This window comes from Equus przewalskii, chromosome 1 (genome assembly GCF_037783145.1).
Source record: "Equus przewalskii isolate Varuska chromosome 1, EquPr2, whole genome shotgun sequence".
Lineage (NCBI taxonomy): Eukaryota > Metazoa > Chordata > Mammalia > Perissodactyla > Equidae > Equus > Equus przewalskii.
In genome coordinates, this window is record NC_091831.1 from 141,429,812 (window position 1) to 141,451,647 (window position 21,836).

Consider the following 21,836-nt stretch of genomic DNA (forward strand, 5'->3'; position numbering starts at 1 on the left):
TTTCCCTAATGACAAAGGATGTTAAACATCTTTTGATGTGCTTTACTTTCTTCTTTTCTTTCTTTTTTCCTGATGTGCTTAATTGCCATTTGTGTATATTGTTTGGTCTTTATGTGTTCCAGGATACAGGCCCTTTGTCTGATATATGTCTTTCTGGTTTACCTTTTCATTTTCTTGATGGTATCTTTTGAAGAGCAAAAATTTAAGCTTTTGTGAATTCTAATTTATCAATGATCTCTTTTATAGTTCTTGGTTCTTGTGTCTATTGTAACTCAGTATTACAAACATTTTCTTATGATTTCTTTTAGAAGTTTGATAGTCTTAGCTCTTACGTTTATGTCTATGATCCATTATGAGTTAGTTTTTTAGTGTGATGTGAGGTAAGGATTGATGTTCATTTTTTTTCATACCAGTATCCAGTTGATCTAACACCATTTGTCAGAAAAACTTCTTTTCTCATTGAATTGCCTTGATATTTTTGATAATAATCAATTGACCATACATTTGTGGGCCTATTTCTATATTCTCCATTCTGTTCCATTGATCTTTTTGCTAAAAATGAACAGTCTTGATACCGTAGTTTTATAGTAAGTCTTGAAATGGGTTGGATATGTCCTTCAACTTTGTTGTTTGTTTTAAAAAATTGTTTTGGCTATTCTAAGTCCTTTGCATTTCAAAATAAATTTTACTATTAGCCTGTCAGTTTCTCCAGAAAGTCTGCTGGAACTTTAATTGGGATTGTGTTGAATCTATAGATCAATCTGGAGAGAATTGACATCTTAAGAAATTGCTATTTGTCAGTTATACCTCAATAAAGCTGAGGGAAAAAGAATTGTCTTCCAATTTCTGAACATGTTTACTATACCTCTTCTTTTATTTAGGTCTTCTTCAGTTTCTTTCGATAATGTTTTGTAGTTTTCAGTATAGATTTCCCTATGGGAAGATATCATTTCACTTTAGCTTGAAGTATTTCCTTTAGCATTTCTTCTAGAGTATGTTTGTTGGCAATAAATTCTTAGTTTCTTTATATAAAATGTCCTTATATTTGCTAATTATAGAATTCTGGATCAGCTGTTGTTTTATTTCAGCACTTTAAAGATAGGTTCTTCTGCTATGTCTGGCCTAAGTGATTTCTGAAGGGAAATCTATTGTTATTTGAAACATTTTTTCTGTGTGTAACGTGTAGTTTTTGTCTCAATGTTTTCAAGATTTTTTTCCTTATTCTTTACTTTTCAGCACGTTGGTTATGATGTGTGTCTGTGTGTTTTTCTTTTAGTTTAACCCATTTGTGGTTCACTGAGCGTCTTGAAAACATAAATTTATTATGTCTTCTACCAAATTTGTGAAAATGTTGACCATTATTTCTTCAAATATCTTTTCTGCCCCTATCTTTTTCTCCTCTCCTTCTGGGTCTGCAATTACACATATGTTAAATCTTTTTATATTGTCCCACAGTTCCCTGAGACACTGTTCATTTTCTTTTAATATTTTTCTATTTTCATATTAGATAATTGCTGTTGAACTGTTTTCAAGTTCACTCATTGTTTCCTCTGTCATCTCTATTCTTTGGAGCCTGGCTAATGATAAATTTTCTATTTGGTTCTTTTATAGTTTTTATTTCTCTGTTGAGAATTCCTATCTTTTCATTCATTTCAAGTATGTTTTCCTTTACCTCATAAAGCATAGATATAATAGCTGTGTTAAACGTTTAAGACTCTTTGTGATAGTTTCAGCATTTCTCTTGTGATTGGCCACATTTTCCTGGTTAGTTCCATTTGGAGTAATTTTAAATTGTATACTAGACATTGTGATTTTTGTGTTATGTAGAAACTTGCATGGGTGTTTTGAATCTCAGTGCACTTTTCCAAGCCTTTGCCACATTGGTTTGGATCTGTCCTGTGTATGCACCCCTCAAGGGTTAGTCATTGTGAGATGTGTGTGTGGTTCAAGTTTCAGTTAAATTCTCCAAATCTTTGCTTTGCTGGCTTGAGGGTCTGTTCTGTGCATGCAGAGTTCAGGGCTTAGACAGATGCTTATACAAGTCTATACACAGAATTCAGGATTCCTCTCTCTGGTTCTCTCCAGGAGTCTTCCTGCTCTCTCTCTTTATTTATCTTTCGTTTTCAGCAGCTTGATGTTGTTATAACTTATGGTGGTTTTCTTAAGGTTTTTTTTCTGCTTGAGATTTATTGAGCTTCTAGGTTTTCTGGGGTTTTAGTTTTCATCAAATAGAGAAATTTTGGTCATTTTTTCAAATTTTTTTGTATCCCTCTCCCGTCTCCTCTTCTGGGACTTTACTTACACATAGGTTGGAAAACTTAATATGCTCTCTGTGTTTCTGTTTCAGTCTTCTTTTTCTCTGTGTTTAATTTTGTAGTTTTATTGCTATGTCTTTATGTCCACTGATCTTTTCTTCTACAATGTTAAATATGCTGTTAATCTCATGCAGTATATTTTTCATTTCAGATGTTGAAATTTTTTGTCCCTGTAAGTCCCGTTTGGGTCTTTTTTTATATCTTCCATTTTTCTCCTCATCTTATTCATGTTTTTTCTCTATCTTCCTGAACATATGGAATGTATTTAATTCTATTGTCTCTGTCATTGCTGGATCAGTTTCTATTGATTGATTTTTCTCCTGGTTATAGTTCATATTTTCCTTCCTGCTTATTTGCACGCCTGGTAAATTTTGATTGGATGCTGGACATTTGGAATTTTATGTTTTAGTTGTTAGATTTTATTGTGTTTTTAAAAATATTATTCTTTTTCTGTGACACACTTAAGTTACTTGGAATCCATTTGATCCCTTCAAGCCTTTCTTTATAGGCTTTGATCGATCAGGTTTAGAGCAGCCTTTAATCTGGGGCTGATTTGGCCCCACTGCTAAGGCAATATTGGATGCTCTGTGAATTCGGAAGTCTTCCCACTACGGCTCATTGGAGCACAAAATATTCCCAGCCCTATTCCTTTCCTGTGGTTCTTTCCCTGGCCTTGAGGTAATTTCCTCATATGCATACACAGATCACCAGATCTCTCTTTCTGTTTAGCTTCTTTTCCCACAGTGTTTCTCTCAAATTCTAGCCATTTTGGCCTCCCCAAACAGAACTCCTTGCAACTCAGTGAGATTGCTGGGCTCTGTGTGGGTTTCCTTCCCCTGTGCTCCAGCCTGGAACTCTCCAGGCAGAAAGCTGTGACAATCACAGGCCTTACCTTGTTTGTTTTCCTTTTCTCAGGGTTTTCTATGCTATGCTTCCTGTTGTCTAATGATTGAAAAATATTGTTTAATGTATTTTATTTGATTTTTCTAGTTTTTTAAGCAGGAAGAGAAATCTGGTCCTTTTAATTCTTTATGGCAAGGAGCAGAAATTCTCATTCCAACTTTGAAATTTATTGAAACTAAAGTTGGATTAAATTAGCACAACTTTTTGACATTTTTTCCCAATTGCTCAGCTATCCACTCAGACTTGTGTTTTAATAAAAGAGATACAGGAATCTGGTTAGGATGGCTATTGTTTACTGTTTTTTTCCTCCTTTATTTTCATGTTGTTTCTCTTGGAGTCATAAAGGACATGCATATACAGCATGCAATTTACCACCAATGAAAATGTGTGCCGTGTCAAACTTTGCATGGCTGAACTGCTTGCAGTGAGGCAGCAGGACTAAACTTAAGAATGGTCTTCATATGAATAAATGTATTTCTGTATATGAAGATGTAGCAAAAATGATATCCTTGTATATGATAAAGCTTGAAATTGTTTTTGAAGTATTAGTATATAGTTGTATAGGTCACAAAACATGGTCACCACTGCAGTTAGTCACTTTGAAGGAATAACTGTCCTTGATTTGTTACTTGATTTAATCTTAAAAGGATAATTTCCCCATTAGCAGTGTACTGCAAGAAGACCCAAATGAAGTGATGTCTAAAGATGAGGTCATCCTCAAGCTGAAAGCAGAAGTGGAGCGTTTGCTGGGCAGCAACTCGGTGAAGCGTCATCTGGTGTCTCAGTTACAAAATGATCTCAAAGACTGTCGAAAGAAAATCGAAGATCTCCAACAGGTGGAAAAGGATGAAAAAAGCATCGAGGTTGAGGTTTGTAGAGTTAAAATGGCATTTTTAGAAGACTTCATAAAGTAAACACTCTTTCAATTTTCGTATTTAAATTAAACCTTAGTCTTTCAGAGGTTCATTTGACTTTTTTAGAAATAAAGGTTAACGAAGGAAATGCCACTTAAGGGAATATATTTTCTGGTTGCTCTTGACACCTAATAAATGAGATACCGATTAGGTAAAATTCCTTTACCACAAATCTAAGGAGGCATTCTATGTAACAAGGTATCTGCATTTCCTCAAGATTGGCTTGTACCAACAGTGCTCCAAAATCTAGTTAAATGCTCCACAGGGAAATACTTTAGCATTTTGTCTATGACATTTATCTGGTCCATGTTCCTATAACAAGAGTCATTCTATATAAAGAAATTATGATTATACTGTGGTGGTGTGACAGGTGGGAAAGGCACAGAATCAGATGATGTCAGAATCATTGAAATCCACCTTCATATCCTTCAATTAGCTCCTTACTTTATAGATGAGGCAAATGGAGCTGGAGGAGTTTGTGACACTTCTGAGGTTACAGTCGGTCTTCAGGCAAATTGAAACTAGAACACTTGACCAATAAATAGGCAAGGTTATTTCCCCAGGATTATGCTATCACAGAGATCTTTAGGGTTGCCCTCCTTTAATAGCTGCCTTTTTCACCCTTCCATATTTCCCAAATCCCAACCCATCTGCACTCCCAATAGAAAATAATGTATAAAAGACCTAATAACTAAAAGGAAAAGGAAGGGGGAAAATGAGTGTAACTGGTGTATTCTTTTTCCTCCTGGATGGAAATATTTTACTTCCTACTTTAGTACTGTTTTATCCTTTAATCTAGGAATTGTGTTCATTAAAACAATCCTATTTAAAGCAAAGTATGCAAGATGTTCTATAGCTCTTGTTATTATGGAATTTTAATTGTGTCTAATTTATTTTCCAGAAATAAATAGTGTGTTTTTACTGTTAAAGTCCTGCCCAGTCTGGTTCCCTCTTCTGAGTAACTATGTTTGATGAATACAGCATTGATTTCAATGTTAACAACCAAATGAGAACGAACCCCTTTCCCCCAGCATATCTAACATCTTTAAATCAAGCTGTTTCAACTGTTTCCATGTGTTTCTTAAAAAGGATGGGAATGAAAGCTGTGTCCCAATTTGTGTTAGATTAGAGTCGGTTAGTTTAAGCATTTTGATGAGAATATGCTAAGATTTAGGAGAGTAGGAGCGTGATTTTGAGTCTGAACCTTATTAGCTCAGGTATGTTGGTGCTTTCTTTGTTTTATATTGAAATTACTTATGGCACAGATACACTTCCACATGAGTGGTTTATATTTATAATTATAGAGAGTCAGTTTTTTGGCTTTCACGTCATGTGACTCTTCAGAGCAGTGCTGCTCTATGACATCTCCAGGATCATGTGTGATGGAATTAAGAGTCTGCCCATACGTGGCACTGTGCAGCGACTGGGAGCAGGTCAAATACTGTGCCGTTCATTCCGGTTGAACAACTGGGCCATTAAGGTAGAATGTGGTAAAGACCTTAAGAAAACCAGACTGGCTTACTAGCAGTCAGGGCCCACATCTACACTGAATTTTTTGTTAGTGTAATAAATAAAACACAGAGACCTTTCTGTGTCTGATACCCAGTAGAGATGATTACCTTACCCACCAGTTGTGGTTAAAGCTGTATACTGATTCCAAGGTACTTGACTAGACAATGTTCAGTAGCCAGCTCAGAAGGTTCCTAGCTAGAATCTTTTTAGACATGAAAATTAGGAAGATCCTATGAGAGTTGGTGTATTATATTTCTAGTTTTCTTGAAAATATTGTCTTCAGTATTTCACTTTTAGAAAGAAATTTTTGTGATGTTTCCAGGGATCTTTCTCTTTTTAAAGGTCTTTGTGAGGGTTTTGTGCTGACAGGTACAAGTACCTGACCCTGTGTGTCTGCAATGTGATAGTATATCACACTGAGTGCAATAGCTAGCCATGAATATTGTTTTTCAGTATATCAGTATGATGTCACTTTCATTCCTGGTAATAAAAACTCACCAGTGGGGAAGGAAGCACAAATGAATATAATAAATTTTAAAAAGTGGAGGCTAAGTTGAAAAAAATGAAGGCCATCCTAATGAGTCAGTAAAATCCTTTAAGTCTCATTGGTAACCCCAAATCTGGAGAGAAGCTAACAGAATATGTATTCTTAGCTCTTCTCTCTTGTGGCTGGGGTCGGAGCAGTGGCTTCTGGGAAAGGATGAGAAGTGAAAAGAGCAAAGTCAACACTAGAGCAGTCTCCCTCTGGAGGAAGTGAAGACTGTGAATGGAAGACTGAGCCCAAGCTGTGGTGTTCTGTCATCCCACATGGCAGTGAGATACATATTCCTCCCCTTGCCCCAGTGAGCAGAATGAACCTTGCCACAGGATATTTTTTAATCATTGTAGAAGAGAGCTCAGAGTTCAGGTAAATACGTAAACCAACAAGTCAAATAGCTATTTAAAAAACATCTTTGTGACCTCCTCAATGAATAAAGAACTCATAAAAATAGATAAGAAAAAAACAGATGGTAAAAGGAAAATGTGCAAAGTCATGTAAACAGACAAATCTGGGAATATGTAAAACAAATGAACAATGAAGCTAGGTAAGAGATTCCCTTCTGATGGCCAAACAAGAAATGCAAACAAAAGCAATTGTTAGATGCCCTTTTCCCCATCAAATACAATCATTATTTAAAGACAGTCACTGCCAGTGGAGGTAAAGAGAGTTGGACATGGGCCAGCCCTGTGTCATAGTGGTTGAGTTCGGTGCATTCCACTTCAGTGGCCCAGGTTCTCGGGTTCAGATGCTGGGCACAGACCTGTACCACTCATCAGCCACACTGTGGTGGTGACCCACATATAAAGTGGGGGAAGATTGGCACAGATGTTAGCTCAGGGCCAATCTTCCTCAAGCAAAAAAAGAGGAAGGTTGGCAACAGATGTTAGCTCAGGGCTAGTTTTCCTCAGGAAAATAAAAAAAGAGTTGGACAGACTCATGACAGTATACATTTGTACAACTTTTCTGGAAACAATTTGCCAAAATCCATTGAGTCTTCAAAATTGTACCTGTTGAGGGGCCTGCCCAGTGGCACAGCAATTAAGTTCGCACATTCTGCTTTGGTGGCCTGGGGTTTACCGGTTTGGATCCTGGGTGTGGACCTATGCACAGCGTATCAAGCCATGCTATGGCAGGCATCCCACATATAAAATAGAGGAAGATGGACATGGATGTTAGCTCAGGACCAGTCTTCCTCAGCAAAAAGAGGAGGATTGGTGGCAGATGTTAGCTCAGGGCTAATCTTCCAAAAAAGAAAAAATTTTACCTGTTGAATAAAATATCTATGAGTCAGCACTGATTACATAAATAAATAAATAGATGCTAAATTTAGAGGGTGAAAGTATGATGAAAAATAAGATATTTGCATAGTCTCAAAGTATCTCCTCATAAGATATTTATTACTAATTACAAGTGGAAAAATAGTAACTTTTACAATGGAGGGGTCTGCAGACACCTCCTTCATCAATTGATCATCACCAGTAAGGGGCATATTGATATTACGTGTCTCCTCAAAAGTACACACATCACTTCTGTGGCATTCATGCCCAAAGTGGATAACCTGAATTTAATAGTAAGGTAATGTCAGAAAAACCCAAATTGAGGAGCCGGCCTGGTAGCGCAGCAGTTAAGTGTGGACATTCCGCTTGGGCGGCCCAGGGTTTGCTGGTTCGAATCCCAGGTGTGGACGTGGTACCACTTGTCAAGCCATGCTGTGGCAGGTGTCCCACATCTAAAGTAGAGGAAGTTGGGCACGGATGTTAGCTCAGGGCCAGTCTTCCTCAGCAAAAACAGGAGGATTGGCAGCAGATGTTAGCTCAAAAAAAAAAAAAAAAACGAAATTGAGGGACATCCTATAAAATAACTGGTTAGTACTCTTCAAAAATATCATGGGTTTGAAAGACAAAGACTGAAGGACTGTCCTAGATTCGGGGAGACTAACGAGACCTGATGACTGAATGTGATGCGAATTGTAGATGGGATCTTGAAGCAGAAACAGGACAGTAGAGGAAAACTGGAAAATTTTGTATAAGGTCAGTAGATTAGTTACTACTATTGTATCCTAGTTAATTTCCTGGTTTTGATCGTTGTGCTGTGGTTATATTTGGGGACGATGGTAAAATGTATGTGGAAATTATTTGTATAATTTCTTTGTAAGTATGAAATTATTTCGAACCAAGTACTTAGAATATTTTAAAAACCTGAAAAACTGTTGACTTCTTTTTAATGTTTAGACTAAAACAGATACCTCAGAAAAACCAACTAATCAATTATGGCCTGATTCTTCTACTTCTGATATGATTGTCAAAGATGATATTCTGCGACTCAAAAATGAAATTCAAGTTTTACAACAACAAAATCAGGTGATTAAATAATTTTCCTATGTTTTCTGAGAATTTTCATGGCTTCATTAAATTCAAAGGATATAATAGTCTTTTCAAAAATACAGAGGCAATGTGAGTTAGTAGACAAGTATATTAGTAGGTGATTAAGGATTCCACTCATTTCCTTTTACTGTTGGTCATGGGGTAGTAGTTTCAACAGAAGGTAGGTTAGTGAAAATCCAGTTTCCTGTCTATACAGTGGCATGGCTAATAGAGGTGGTCTTTCCCCCTCAGCCAGCCCTTGACCAAAAAGTAAACCTTTGCTTATTGACATGGTTGCTGAAGATCATTGGATTCTAAGACTTATTTTAAGGCATCAGCCAATACTTCCCTGGTTAAATGTTTTCATTTCATAGATTTCAAATTAAATACAAAATTTTAACTTTTATTCTTATCAGAAAGCTACTTGTCAAATAAATGAATCAATACTCTTGTCACGGCATGAAGAGACTTTCATAGAATTGTGAGAACTATCTTGTTATGTCAAATAATGTTACAGAGTAGAGATAAAGCACAGAGGATGTTAAAAAATGAAATTAGACTAGTCAATGAAAATGATGTTTGTTTCCTCTAACCTTATGTTATTATTTTGTATCTAGGAACTTAAAGAAAATGAAGAAAAACTGAGAAATGCAAATCAAGACTTGTGTAATCAAATGAGACAAATGGTACAAGATTTTGACCGTGATAAACAAGAAGCTGTGGACAGGTAAAGTCTATCCAGAGGCCTAATGCAGGCCTCCTGGGCACCCTTCCCTTTCTTTCTCTGCCCTCCCCCAACCCTCCCAAAAAAAGATTAAAGAGAAATGGCGGAGTAAACGCTCCCTGTTGAGATCTTGGATTAGAGAAGAAGAGTCCCTGGCTTCTCAAATTAGAATTTGGAACACATTTCCCATAGAAATGATGTTATGTAGTGGGTTGGGTTCCATAGCACCATCGAAACTGTAGTTCACTGAAATAGTATAGCTTAATGGTTTTTAAAGCCTAGTCTGGGAAACTATTCTTTATAAGGAAGAAATCTGTGGGAGGGAATATGTCTTCCAAATACCAAATCATAAACTTGGAAACAGACTTTTGGAGCATAACTTACTTGTGAGTTGGGTGTTGCTAGTATTTGTGTTTCATATAGATGACTCGGACTTTTGGAACCACATCCTCGATTATTTCAATTCATTTTTTATACACGAGTCCTCACCACAGACTAGTATCTCTGTTTGAAGGATTGAGGCATCCTCACATCCAAGTTTCTAACTTTTTCAAGAAACATTTGAAGGAAGAAAATTTTGAAGATTCTTATAAGATCATCTATTGAAAATTAATTATTGCTGCTCTTGCTTGGGGAAAACCAACCCGACCTGAATTATAATTTGCATTAGAGGGAGAAGTAGTGGGAAAGAAGGAAGAGAAACCAATTCATCTTGGCGTTTCTAGTCGTGCTGGGCACTGCCTAAGACCTGCTGTCCGCTGTTTGTTTCCAGGTGTGAGAGGACTTACGAGCAGCACCACGAAGCCATGAAAGCCCAAATACGCGAAAGCCTGTTAGCAAAGCACGCTTTGGAGAAGCAGCAGCTCTTTGAGATCTACGAGGGGACTCGCTTGCAACTGAGGTGAGAATAAAAGAGTTTAGCTGCCTTTTAAACTGTAGAGACACGTCATTCTTCTCTTCCATAGTGTAGAGAAAAATTGTTCTGCAGCCTTGTATTTTTTGGTGGTCATTTAGTTGCCGGTTTTGTGTATCCAAGGTCTGAATTAGATCAGATGAACAAGGAGATGGCTGCTGTGCAGGAGTGTTACCTGGAAGTGTGCAGAGAGAAAGATAATCTAGAATCGACTCTCAGGAAGACCATTGAAAAGGAGCAACAGACTCAGGAGAATAAGGTACAGTTCAAGCTCATGTTGTGTTCACTTCAGTTCATTTCTCTGGCCTCACTATTGTCATTGAAACCAGGGCACTTGTTCTCCTCTGCAATAGAGAAGGCATCCGTTGAAGTCTCTTTACTTTGGGCTGTATCCACTAATATAGCTCACAAAATACAGTAAATGTTGAAATGATTATTAAACCTTAGTAGAAAGTGGCATACATTTAGGAGAAAATCATTCATCCTTGTAGATTTATTCCAAGGGCAAAAAATAGTTCTGAAAACAAGGAAGAGTGGACCCGAGTCGCTTTGAGACTGCAACCCAGGGATCCTCGTTTTGCATTTGTTTGTTGGCTGCTCAGGCCACCCAACATTGTGCTGTGAGCCCTGTGCAAATAGTCCTGCAGAGACATTTTCCCTTGATCTGTTTCTCTCTCAGTACCCAGGAGTCATTTCATTCTTCTGGGGAGAAGAGCGGGAGTCTGAACCTGGGTCTCCCAGTAGGGAAGGTGGTGACACGGAGCTGTGGAGAGGACGGTCACAGTGTTGATGTGACCTCTTTCAGGGAAGCTCTCATTTTTCCCAGAGGCTGCAGGGGCTGCAGTGTACTCGCTCCTCCTGTCTGAAACTTCTAAGTTGCCATTGGTGAGTGTCCAGGAGTAAAATCACGTGTAAACAGCTGCCCCTCCTTCTTTCTTCCCCGTCCTGGCCTGAGCCTCACACAGACCCACGTCTGCCTCTCCCGTCCACTGTGGACCAGGCTGCAGACCAGGCTTTGAAAGCCACCTGCGTCAAGAGCAGAAAACATTTTTAAAGGCCTTCAGTAAATGTTCTATACGGAGGTTTCTGAATAAGTTATGTTGAAGCAAGCTATTGCTACCACAGACGTAAAAAGAATAGTAAAGAATGGGTGCGGAGGGGCCAGCTCAGCGGTAAAGTGCACACATTCTTTTTCGGTGGCCGGGGTTCACTGGTTCAGATCCCAGGTGCAGACATGGCACCGCTTGGCAAGCCATGCTGTGCTAGGCGTCCCACATATAAAATAGAGGAAGATGGGCATGGATGTTAGCTCAGGGCCAGTCTTCCTCAGCAAAAAGAGAAGGATTGGCAGATGTTAGCTCAGGGCTAGTCTTCCTCAAAAAAAAAAAAGTGGGTACGAAATTTGGTTCACTTAATATTTTGATTATTTTTGATTAGATGAATATGGTAAAAAAAAAACATGCCATGTATACATATCATCTACTAGAAAGAGAGCTTCTAAAGGGAGCTGTTTTAGTTAGTACTGGCTGTATAAAAGTTAGAAGAGATCTTAAATTACCTGGAAATTAAGGACTTAGGTTTTAGTAATGTTTTAAAAAATTAAAATAGGGAGAAGATCTCCAGCATGATTCTTTTCTTTCTTTCATTTTAACTATATAAATTGGGAAGAACATAAGAGCAATTCTCTCAAAGAATTCATTCTTTTTGGGAATGTATTTTCTGGTGCTTTTAAAAGAATGAATTTGGCTGTAAAATTGGATCTCATATAATTGGTTAGTTGCAATTAATAGCTGCTACTGACTGATATTTTGGCTCATGAATGCTTGTGCACTGGGGCAAGAAGGAAAGTTAACACTGCTATTTGGCCCTTCCAAAAGAAACTTACAGGTTAACTGTTTTTCTTTAAAATTTTAAAATTGCCATATAGTAAAATTGACTCTTTTTCGTTTGGTGTACAGTTCTATAAATTTTTAACACATGTATAGATTGATCAGGATACAGAATAGTTTCATCATCTAAAAAACTGCCTTGCACTAGCCCTTTGTAGTTACATCCTCCCCCACCAAGGGCCGGTGTACTTAAACCATTAGAAGTTTAATTCCTAGCTTCTCTGAGGATTCTTTACTTATTTAGATTTGTATAAGCCCTTTTTAAGGCTTAGTAGTCTTTATAAGCTAATCAGAACAGAGCTACTTTAAATATAAGAGACTTTAATCTTTTCATGTCCTCCAGAGGTGGGCAAAGATATACCAGTCTGTCTTCCTAGTAAATGTTTCACACTCACACAATGGAAGAATCTTTCTAAACTCAAGCAAGCTAGGGAACTTTTAGGATAGTCCTTCTCTGCAGGACATAAGCCATTTTCCCTGCAGTTGACCTTTGGTCAGGAACTTAGTCTGCATACAGAATTTCTAAGACTCAACACTACCGGTCCCAGGGTAGATTTTCCTGTTTCAGACGTGCTCTTTTCTGAAACACACATTGAGTCAGGCTGTGGGTTAAGTAGAAGCTCAATTCCAAGTTTTAATGTTTTTAACCAGTAGAACTTTCCTCACATGTTAACCTGGCTTGTTCAGAGAAAGGGAAAAAAAAGTCATGCACACAGAACCTTTCAGACTGGGTGGTAATTAGTGGAGGCCATGAATCTGCAGACAAAGCAAAGATGATCAATATTCCCATTTTTAATGCCATTCCTATCCACAGTAAGGCTCATTTATGGGGTTGTAATACAGCCATCCCCCTTATCCACAGGCAGTACATTACAAGAGCCGCGGCGGATGCCTGGAACCACAAATAGTACTGAACTCTATATATGCTATGTTTTTTCCTGTACATACATTCCTATGATAAAGTTTAATTTATAAATTAGGCACAGTAGAGATTAACAATAACTAATAATAAAATAAAACAATTATCACAATGTTCTGTATTGAGAGTTATGTGAATGTGGTCTCTGTCTCTCTCAAAATATTGTACTGTGCTCACCCTTCTTCTGGTGATGATGTGAGATGATACACAATGCCTGTGTGATGAAGTGAAGTGAGGGGAATTGACGCAGGCGTCATGACATAGCATTAGGCTACTATTAACCTTCTGACAATACTTCAGAAGAAGGATTATCTACTTCCAGACCACGGTTGACCACAGGTAACTAAAACCACAGAAAGCGAAACTGTGATTAAGGAGGGACTACTGTACATGCTAAGTCAGTCCTTAGAAGTTAGAGGTTTTTTGCTGTCCAGGGCATGTAAAACAAGTTGAAATGTTTTAGAACTATCCAAATATTTTCTTCTCTTTAAAGATAAAACTTTTTGGATTAGATATTCCTACAGTGTGTTCAAATAGCAGAGCCCCATGACCAAAAAGTCTATTACTTTTCCTCTGTAAGGAGAGGGAAGCAAGGTTTTCCTTGTGGTGGATTGCAAAAATGGCCACACATTCTTTTCATCTCTGAATGTATGCCCCCTTACAATGTGGCTTTGTAACTGTTCTCAGTAAGAGGTAGTCTGTTTTTCATCCCTTGAATCTGATCTTAGCCACATGACTTACTTTGGCCAATGGGACATTAGTAAACATGCAAAAAGAGCTGTTTTTGGGGGCCAGCCCTGTGGCCTACTGGTTAAGTTCGGCGCTCTCTGCTTCGGCAGCCCAGGTTTGGTTCTCGGGTGCAGACCTGTACCACTCGGTGGTAGCCATGCTGTGGTGGTGACCCACATACAGAATAGAGGAAGACTGGCACAGATGTTAGCTCCAGGTGAATCTTCCTCAAGCAAGAAGAGGGAGATTAGCAACAGATGTTAGCTCAGGGTGAAGCTTCCTCAGCAAAAAAAGAAAAAAGAGGTGTTTATGCATTGGGGCTTGCAAGCTTGATACTCTTAGGAACCCTGCAACCACCACCATGTGAATGATCTGGGATAACCTGCTGGATGATGACACATGTGACCAAGTCATTGCCATCATCCTAGCAGACATCGAGCTAACTACCAGACAAATGAATGAGGGCATCTTAGACTACGTAGCCCCAATAGCCTGCAGAGATCAGCCCAGCAGACTTAGACCAAAGCCACCACCCAACTGACCCACAGAATCATGAGAAGTAATAGATGTTTGTTGTTTTAAATCTCTTAAGTTTTGGCTATTTATTATGTAGCAGAGCTAACTGATATACTTACAAACATACAAACACACAGAAAATTGATCACATTTTTCTGCTGTGGGTCAAAATGAAATGCAGATACATGTGGAAACAACTCCTGAAGGGTAGACATACACAGATAAGACAATTTGAGGATTCCTACTACAGTCCATCAAAAATAATAACAGTGATATACAACGTGACACTGGACAACTTTCTCAACTCTGTGGCTGAGATTGTCCTGTAGTCTTAGTGCAACTGCAGTCTCCATGACCTGATTGTGAAAAAAGGGGTCCCTCAGACACCAGAAACTTTTCAAAATCATGTGGCACTGAGCAAACATAGATATCTTCTTCTTGGCATTTGCCAGTGATGGAGAGGAATCAGATAGCAATTAAAACAGAAATAATCCATGTCAGCTATGAACCAGAAAAACCCAGATAGCCAGACAGTCATGAATCAGAAATAATGTCAGAGAGACGCAGAGCGAAAGCTCTCTTGCTGCCTGGCAGTAGGTTTGGGATGTCTACTTCCCTGGCCTTGTAGTCTGTGGGCTGCCGTGTGTGGCTTCTCGTGGCTTCTTGGTGGGACCTCCAGAAAACCATTTCAAAAAATTTTCAAACAGAAACTCTTCATAGATAATTTTGATCCCTGAGTAGAGTTTTATTAGAGTTTTCAAATCAACTGAGTTCCTAGAATAAATAGACTGTTGTATGAATAAGTCAAATTATTAAATTTTAACTGACACTTTACAGTTCTTATTTGATAATGCTTTAGCTAATTTTGATGAAAAATTTGTCTTTGATAATGAAAAAATGCAAATATGGATTTATCACAGGAGGCTTAGCTTTTAGGATAGAACAACAATTTTTGGCTTATTTCAGAATACGTCTTTCAGAAATGTAAATGTTTTCTGGGCTCTAATACCTAATTTGTCCCGTGATGGATGGGGTGTAAACATAAATGTCGGTTTCACTGTTTAAGAAGAGTATTTGGTCTTTTGGAAATGTACTTTTTGTATTAGATGCTTTTTACTTTTAATATAGTCATTTGTAAATTTTTTACTCAAATATTTGAGATGTAAGTAGGTCTTTACAAGACATTTATTCTCCTGATTGAGTTAGCATATAGGGAGACCATTTGTTTCTGTTGCTGCTGTCTTTTATGTGCATATAACCATTATTTTATAAATTTGACTTGGAGGATATTAGTGTTGTACAGGGATATTTTTTCTTGAATTTTGTTTAAAGAGAGAGTTATTGGAGGAAAGAGAAGTATATGTAAGCAAACTGCAGGTGGAATTGGAAGAAAAGTACCAACACACACTTATGATGGAAAAAACAAGTGGCTGAAAGAACAAGAAACTAATATTAAACAGCAGGTTGAAAATGAAGTGATGTTAGCCAAAGGACATTGGGATAAGGAACAGAAAGAAGTTTGGGTTAACATTTCTTTCTAGTCAACCTTGTTTAAAAAATGTAGTATTAACTGTTGAAAGACAGTTCTTCCAGAACAGACATATAATTTTTAATTCCCAAGTACATACATAGTCACTCATTTTACTTCTCCAGAATTGGGCCATTAGCAGCTTACTCACACCAGTTTTATTTTTTAAAACTTCCCACCTCTTGACTCTTCAAACCAATTCAGGATATAATGCGTTTTGGGGGTCACTTTTTTGATTCCTCATAATGAATCATGATCTAATTTCATACTGTGGAATGATTCTAATAACTCTAGACCCATCTGTATACAAATAAATAACCTATATTGTGGGTTAGAAGAAAGAAGTCACGACTGGGCAGGAACATTACCTCTATTACCTGAGTCGTAAATGTGATTAGAAAATGCTAATAATTTCCTAGAAAATTAAGAACCAAATTATAATCTTAAAAGTTTAGTTGGAAGTGAAATAAATTCTCAAGCTTATTTAAACTAGATTGTCCTATCCACAAGATTGCTATTAATTGTGATGGGGGCCACCAGAAGATGGAACAGTAGACAGCTGCCCTGTCTTTTGACCTCCCTACTCCTCATCTCCCATGCTCTCCTCCAAATAGCATTTCATTAATCTAGCACTGGCACCTGAAATTCTTTTACTAGTCATTTTTTATTAACAAAAGATATATATATATAAATAATCTGGATGACACAAAACAAATCCTCTATTTTCACATTGTTGCAAATTGTCTTTTAGCTGGATTTGCTAGTCAGTTGTTTACCAGGGGGATGAGGTGGACAGCTAATTTTTTGTGAGAATGTCAGGACAGCATCAACTGCTGCACTGGATGGCTATTTCAAGTGAAGAAATACAGCCAGGGGCTCTGGTGTTCAGGGAAGTGGTTTGAGAATCCTGGATACCCAGGAGGTGGGAAATAGGAAAACGGAAAAGCAAATTTTGCTGTTTCACAGTTTTGCCTAAGACTGATTGTATTTGGATCCATCCCACTAGGCTGTTGGAAGTAGAAAAGAATTCTTCCAATAACGCCCCGCTCTTGAGTGCACAGTTGACTCAGTAGAATTTAATATCATGACAAACAAAATTCTAATGTGTTTAAGTAAGTAAAACTGTTTTTTACATTGTTCAATTTTAAGTTTTATTGGTCAGACTTACCCAATACCTGCTTTGTGGAAAGCCTGGTATTGATGGAAAAATACATATTAATAGCAGAAGTTTTTGTCTTTTTTTTTTTTAAAGTCATTCCATCTTTATAGTGGCGATGTCAAAGCTTCCAGAAAGTTCCATACTGAAAGCAAGGCAGCCTGACCTTACACAATGTACTTAAATCTTCCATGTGATTTATGTCACACAGATAAGGTCAAAGAGTAACTTTCAGGATTTACTTGAGAATATATTTTCATTGACTAAATTTCTAAACCTCATGCAATTACTACAACAATGTCTAGATGGTTTTCAAGCACAGCTGTGGTTGCTTTTTTGGCTAGCTATTAATTCCAGTTTTTGCTTATTTGAATATTTTTCTTTTCGTATGATTTTTCTTCTGAAAACAGATCAAACAAGAACTCATTCAACAGCTTGAAAAGGAGTGGCAGGCTAAGCTGGATCAAACTATAAAGGCAATGGAAAAGAAGACCTTGGATTGTTGCAGCCAAACTGACCAAGTAACCACCATTGATGTTATTTCCAAAAAAGAGATGGAAATCATGATAGAAGAGCAGAAGCGAAAGATCCAGCAAGATTTAGAGCAAGAGAAGGAAATAGCTATCAAGGGGGGCTTGAAGAAACTCGAGGTTGAGTTGGAACGCAAATATTGTGAAAATATTGCCAAACAGGTAATAAGCAGGTTTATTATAGTAAAATTATTGGAACTGCCTCTTAATGACCACCTGTAAAATGTCACCTTTGAACTTTTTCATAACTTTGTAATTTAAAAATTTGGTACATTCCAGGGGAGAGAACCTCTTATGCTGTTCCTAAAATTTTCTTCGTTATATTTCTGTTTGAAAGCTGTCACCCCTCAGTTTTTCTGTCTATCCTTTCATTTTACAAAGAGTTTGCTCCTCTGAGGTCAGTCTAAGCTGACCTCAGATGCCTGAGGTTAAAGATGGTGGTTTTATATCTGAATGAAGCACAATTTAATTATGAGTCTCTCATATCTAACTTTATAGAAAATATTCTACTGAAGTGATTATAGAAGCAAACTCAAAGCGGATAAGATATTTAACAGTATTTGTGTTGAGACTTGCAGAGCTGAATCTGCAGGCATACCCCTTAAATGGGACTTTGTCTATAAATGCCATCTGCTGCCAAAAAGTGGTGCCATTGCCTCCCCTTGGAAGCACTTAAAGGGCTAGCTCACTTTTAACTGGGATGTGTTACTTGGTTTCCAAGAAATGTCAAACTGAGAAAAAGTATAGCTCTGTGTTAACAGAGTCAAGATGAGTTCTTATTTGTTTTAGCTATATTATCTATTACAGTGATTCTCGAATTTTTTGGTCTCAGGATGTCTTTACACTTTTAAAAATTGAAGACCCTAAGGAGTTTCTGCTTGTGTGGGTTATATTTACTGTGTTAGAAAATCTAAGAAAAATATTTTTGTTTTATAATATTTTAATAAGTACAGTGATTTCTTCACGTGGATCTATATCAGATTCTATACCAGCATCTTTTGAAAGGAACTTTTTTTGGCTTAAAACAACAGAAATTTATTCTCTCACAGTTCTGGAGGGCAGGAGTCTGAAATCAAGGTATCAACAGGACCATACTCTCTCCAGAGGCCTTAGGGGAGAATTCATGCCTTACTTCTTTCCAGCTTCTGGTGGCTGCAGGCGTTCTTTGGCTCGTGGCTGCACTCCCTCCAGTCTCCGCCTGCATCTCCCTATCGCCTTCTCCTCCGTGTGTCTGTGTCTTCCCCTCTTCTGTCTGTCTCAAATCTCCCGCTGTCTGTCTTTTTCTTTTAAATTGATATATAGTTGACATATAACATGTTGGTTTCAGGTGTACAACATAATGATTTGATATTTGTGTACACTGCAAAATGATCACAATCAGTCTAGTTTCCACCTTTTACCATACAAAGTTACAAAATATGCAATACGATATTGTTGACTGTAGTCACCATGATGTACATTATATCCCCATGACTTATTTATTTTATGACTGCAAGTTTGTATCTCTTGACCCTGTTCACCAATTTTACCTACCCCTCTACCTCCCTCTCCTCTGGCAACCACCAGTCTGTTCTCTGTCTATGAGTTTTAGTTTGTTTGTTCATTTGTTTTGTTCTTTAGATTCCATATATAAGTGAAATCATATTGTGTTTGTCTTTCTCTGACTTATTTCACTTAGCATAATGCCCTCAACGTCTATCCGTTTTGTTGCAAATGGCAAGTTTTCATTCTTTTTTTATGGATGAGTAGTATTCCATTGTATATATATATATATATATACACCGCATCTTATTTGTGCATTCATCTATCAGTGGACATTTAGATTGTTTTCATGCCTTGGCTATTGTGAATAATGCTGCAGTGAATATAAGTGTGCATATATCTTTTGATTTAGTGTTTTCGTTTTCTTCAGATAAACACCCAGAAGTGACAGTGCTCGATCATATGGTAGTTCTAATTTTAGTTTTTTGAGGAACTTCCATAGTGTTTTTCCATAGTGGCTGCACCAATTTACATTTTCACCAACAGTGCACAAGAAGATGTTTTTTCCACATCCTCTCCAAAATTCATTATTTCTTGTCTTTTTGATAATAGCCATTCTAGCAGGTATGCATGTGTCGCTGTGGTTTTGATTTGCATTTCCCTTATGATGATTAGTGATGTTGAGCATCTTCTCATGTGTGCCTATTGGCCATCTGTATATCTTTTTTAGAAAAATGTCTATTCAGATCTTCTGCCCATCTTTTAATTGGATCATTTGGTTTTTATGCTATTGAATTGTATGAGTTCTTTATGTATTTTGGATATTACCCCTTATCAGATATAAGATTTGCACATATCTTTTCCCTACAGACAGGTTGTCTTTTCGTTTTGTTGATGGTTTCCTTTGCTGTGCAGGAGCTTTTTCGTTTGATGTAGTCCCACTTGTTTATTTTTGCTTTTGTTGACCTTGCCTTTGGAGTCAGCTCCAAAAAATCACCAAGGCTGATGTCAAGTAGCTTACAACCTATGTTTTCTTCTAGCTTCCAGTCTTATATTCAAGTCTTTAATCCATTTTGTGTTAATTTTTGTGCATGGTGTAAGATAGTAGACTAATTTCATTCTTTATATGTGGCTGTCCAGTTTTCCCATCACCATTTATTGAAGAGATTGTCCTTTTCCCATTGTATATTATTGATTGCAGTGTCATAAATTAATTGACCATATACGTATAGGTTTATTTCTGGGTTTCTATTCTGTTCCATTGATCTATATGTCTGTTTTTATGCCAACACCATACTCTTTTGGTTACTATAGCTTTATAATATTGTTTGAAATCAGGGTGCGTGATGCCTCCAGCCTTCTTCTTCTTTCTCAAGATTGCTTTGCCTATTTGTTGTGATTCTATACAAATTTTAGGATTGTTTGTTCTATTTCTGTGAAAAATGCCATTGGAATTTTGATAGGGATTGCATTAATCTGTAGATTGCTTTGGGTAATGTGGGCATTTTAACAATGTTAATTATTCTAATCCATGAGCATGAAATATCTTTTCGTTTATTTTTGTCTTCTTCAATTTCTTTCATCAATGTCTTATAATTTTCTGTGTACAGTTCTTTCACCTCCTTGGTTAAATTTATTCCTAGGTATTTTATTCTGTTTGATGCAATTGTAAATGGGATTGTTTTCTTAATTTATCTTCCTGATAGTTCATTGTTAGTGTATAAAAATGCAACAGATTTTTGTTTGTTTATTTTGTATCCTGCATATTTACTCGATTCATTTATTGGGTTTAACATTTTTTTGGTGGAGTCTTTAGGGTTTTCTATATATAAAATCATGTGTCTGCAAATAGTAACAATTTTACCTTTTCCTTTCCAATTCGGATACCTTTTATTTCTTTTTCTTGCATAATTGCTCTGGTTAGAACTTTCAATACTATGTTGAATAAAAGTGGTGAGAGTGAGCATCCTTGTCTTGTTCTGATCTTAGAGGAAAAGCTTTCAGCTTTTCACCATTAAGTATGATGTTAGCTATGAGCTTGTCATATATGGCTTTTATTATGTTAGGTACATTCCCTCTATACCCACTTTGCTAAGAGTTTTTGTCATAAAAGGATGTTGAGTTTTGTCAAATGGTTTTTCTGCATCTATCGAGATGATCATAATGGTTTTTATCTTTCATTTTGTTAATGTGATGTATCACCTTGATGGATTTGTGGATGTTGAACTATCCTTACATCCCTGGAATAAATCCCACTTGACCATGGTGTATGATTGTAATGTATTGTTGAGTTTGGTTTGCTAATATTTGGTTGAGGATTTTTGCATTTATGTTCATCAAGGATGTTGACCTGTAATTTCTTTTTGTGGTATCCTTTTCTGGTTTTGGTATCAGAGTAATGCTGGCCTCATAAGATGAGTTTGTAAGTGTTCTCCCCTCTTCAATTTTTTGGAATAGTTTGAGAAGGATAGGTCTTAAATCTTCTTTAAATGTCTGGTAGAATTCACCAGTAGAGCTGTCTGGTCCTGGACTTTTGTTTGTTAGGAGGTTTTTCATTACTGATTCAGTCTCCTTGCTGGTAATTGGTCTATTCAGATTTTCTCTTTCTTCATGATCAATCTTGGAAGATTGCATGTTTCTGGGAATTTATCTATTTCTTTTGGTTGTCCAATTTCTTGGCATATAATTGTTCATAGTAGTCTTTTATGATCCTTTGTATTTCTTTGGTGTCAGTTGTAACTTCTCTTTCATTTTTGATTTTATTTATTTGAGTCCTCTCTCTTTTTTTCTTTGTCTAGCTACAGGTTTGCCAATTTTGTTTTTTTCAAAGAATTAACTCTTAGTTTCATCTTTTCTATTGTCTTTTTAGTCTCTATTTCATTTATTTCTGCTCTAATCTTTA

The 21,836-nt window shown here is 37.0% G+C and overlaps 1 protein-coding gene across 11 annotated transcripts in view; it reads left to right on the forward strand.

Annotated features, from left to right (window-relative positions):
• Positions 1-21,836, forward strand: part of CEP152 (centrosomal protein 152) — a 92,680-nt gene that overhangs the window by 42,754 nt on the left and 28,090 nt on the right. For 8 of the 11 annotated variants that reach the window (XM_070624457.1, XM_070624497.1, XM_070624445.1 and 5 more), the window contains exons 13-18: positions 3,883-4,087; positions 8,417-8,545; positions 9,166-9,275; positions 10,045-10,173; positions 10,309-10,444; positions 17,333-17,614. In XM_070624457.1, the coding sequence (XP_070480558.1) occupies positions 3,883-4,087; positions 8,417-8,545; positions 9,166-9,275; positions 10,045-10,173; positions 10,309-10,444; positions 17,333-17,614 (991 nt within the window). The remainder of the gene's footprint in view (positions 1-3,882; positions 4,088-8,416; positions 8,546-9,165; positions 9,276-10,044; positions 10,174-10,308; positions 10,445-17,332; positions 17,615-21,836) is intronic. The other 3 variants (XM_070624480.1, XM_070624478.1, XM_070624509.1) reach the window with 1 other exon arrangement.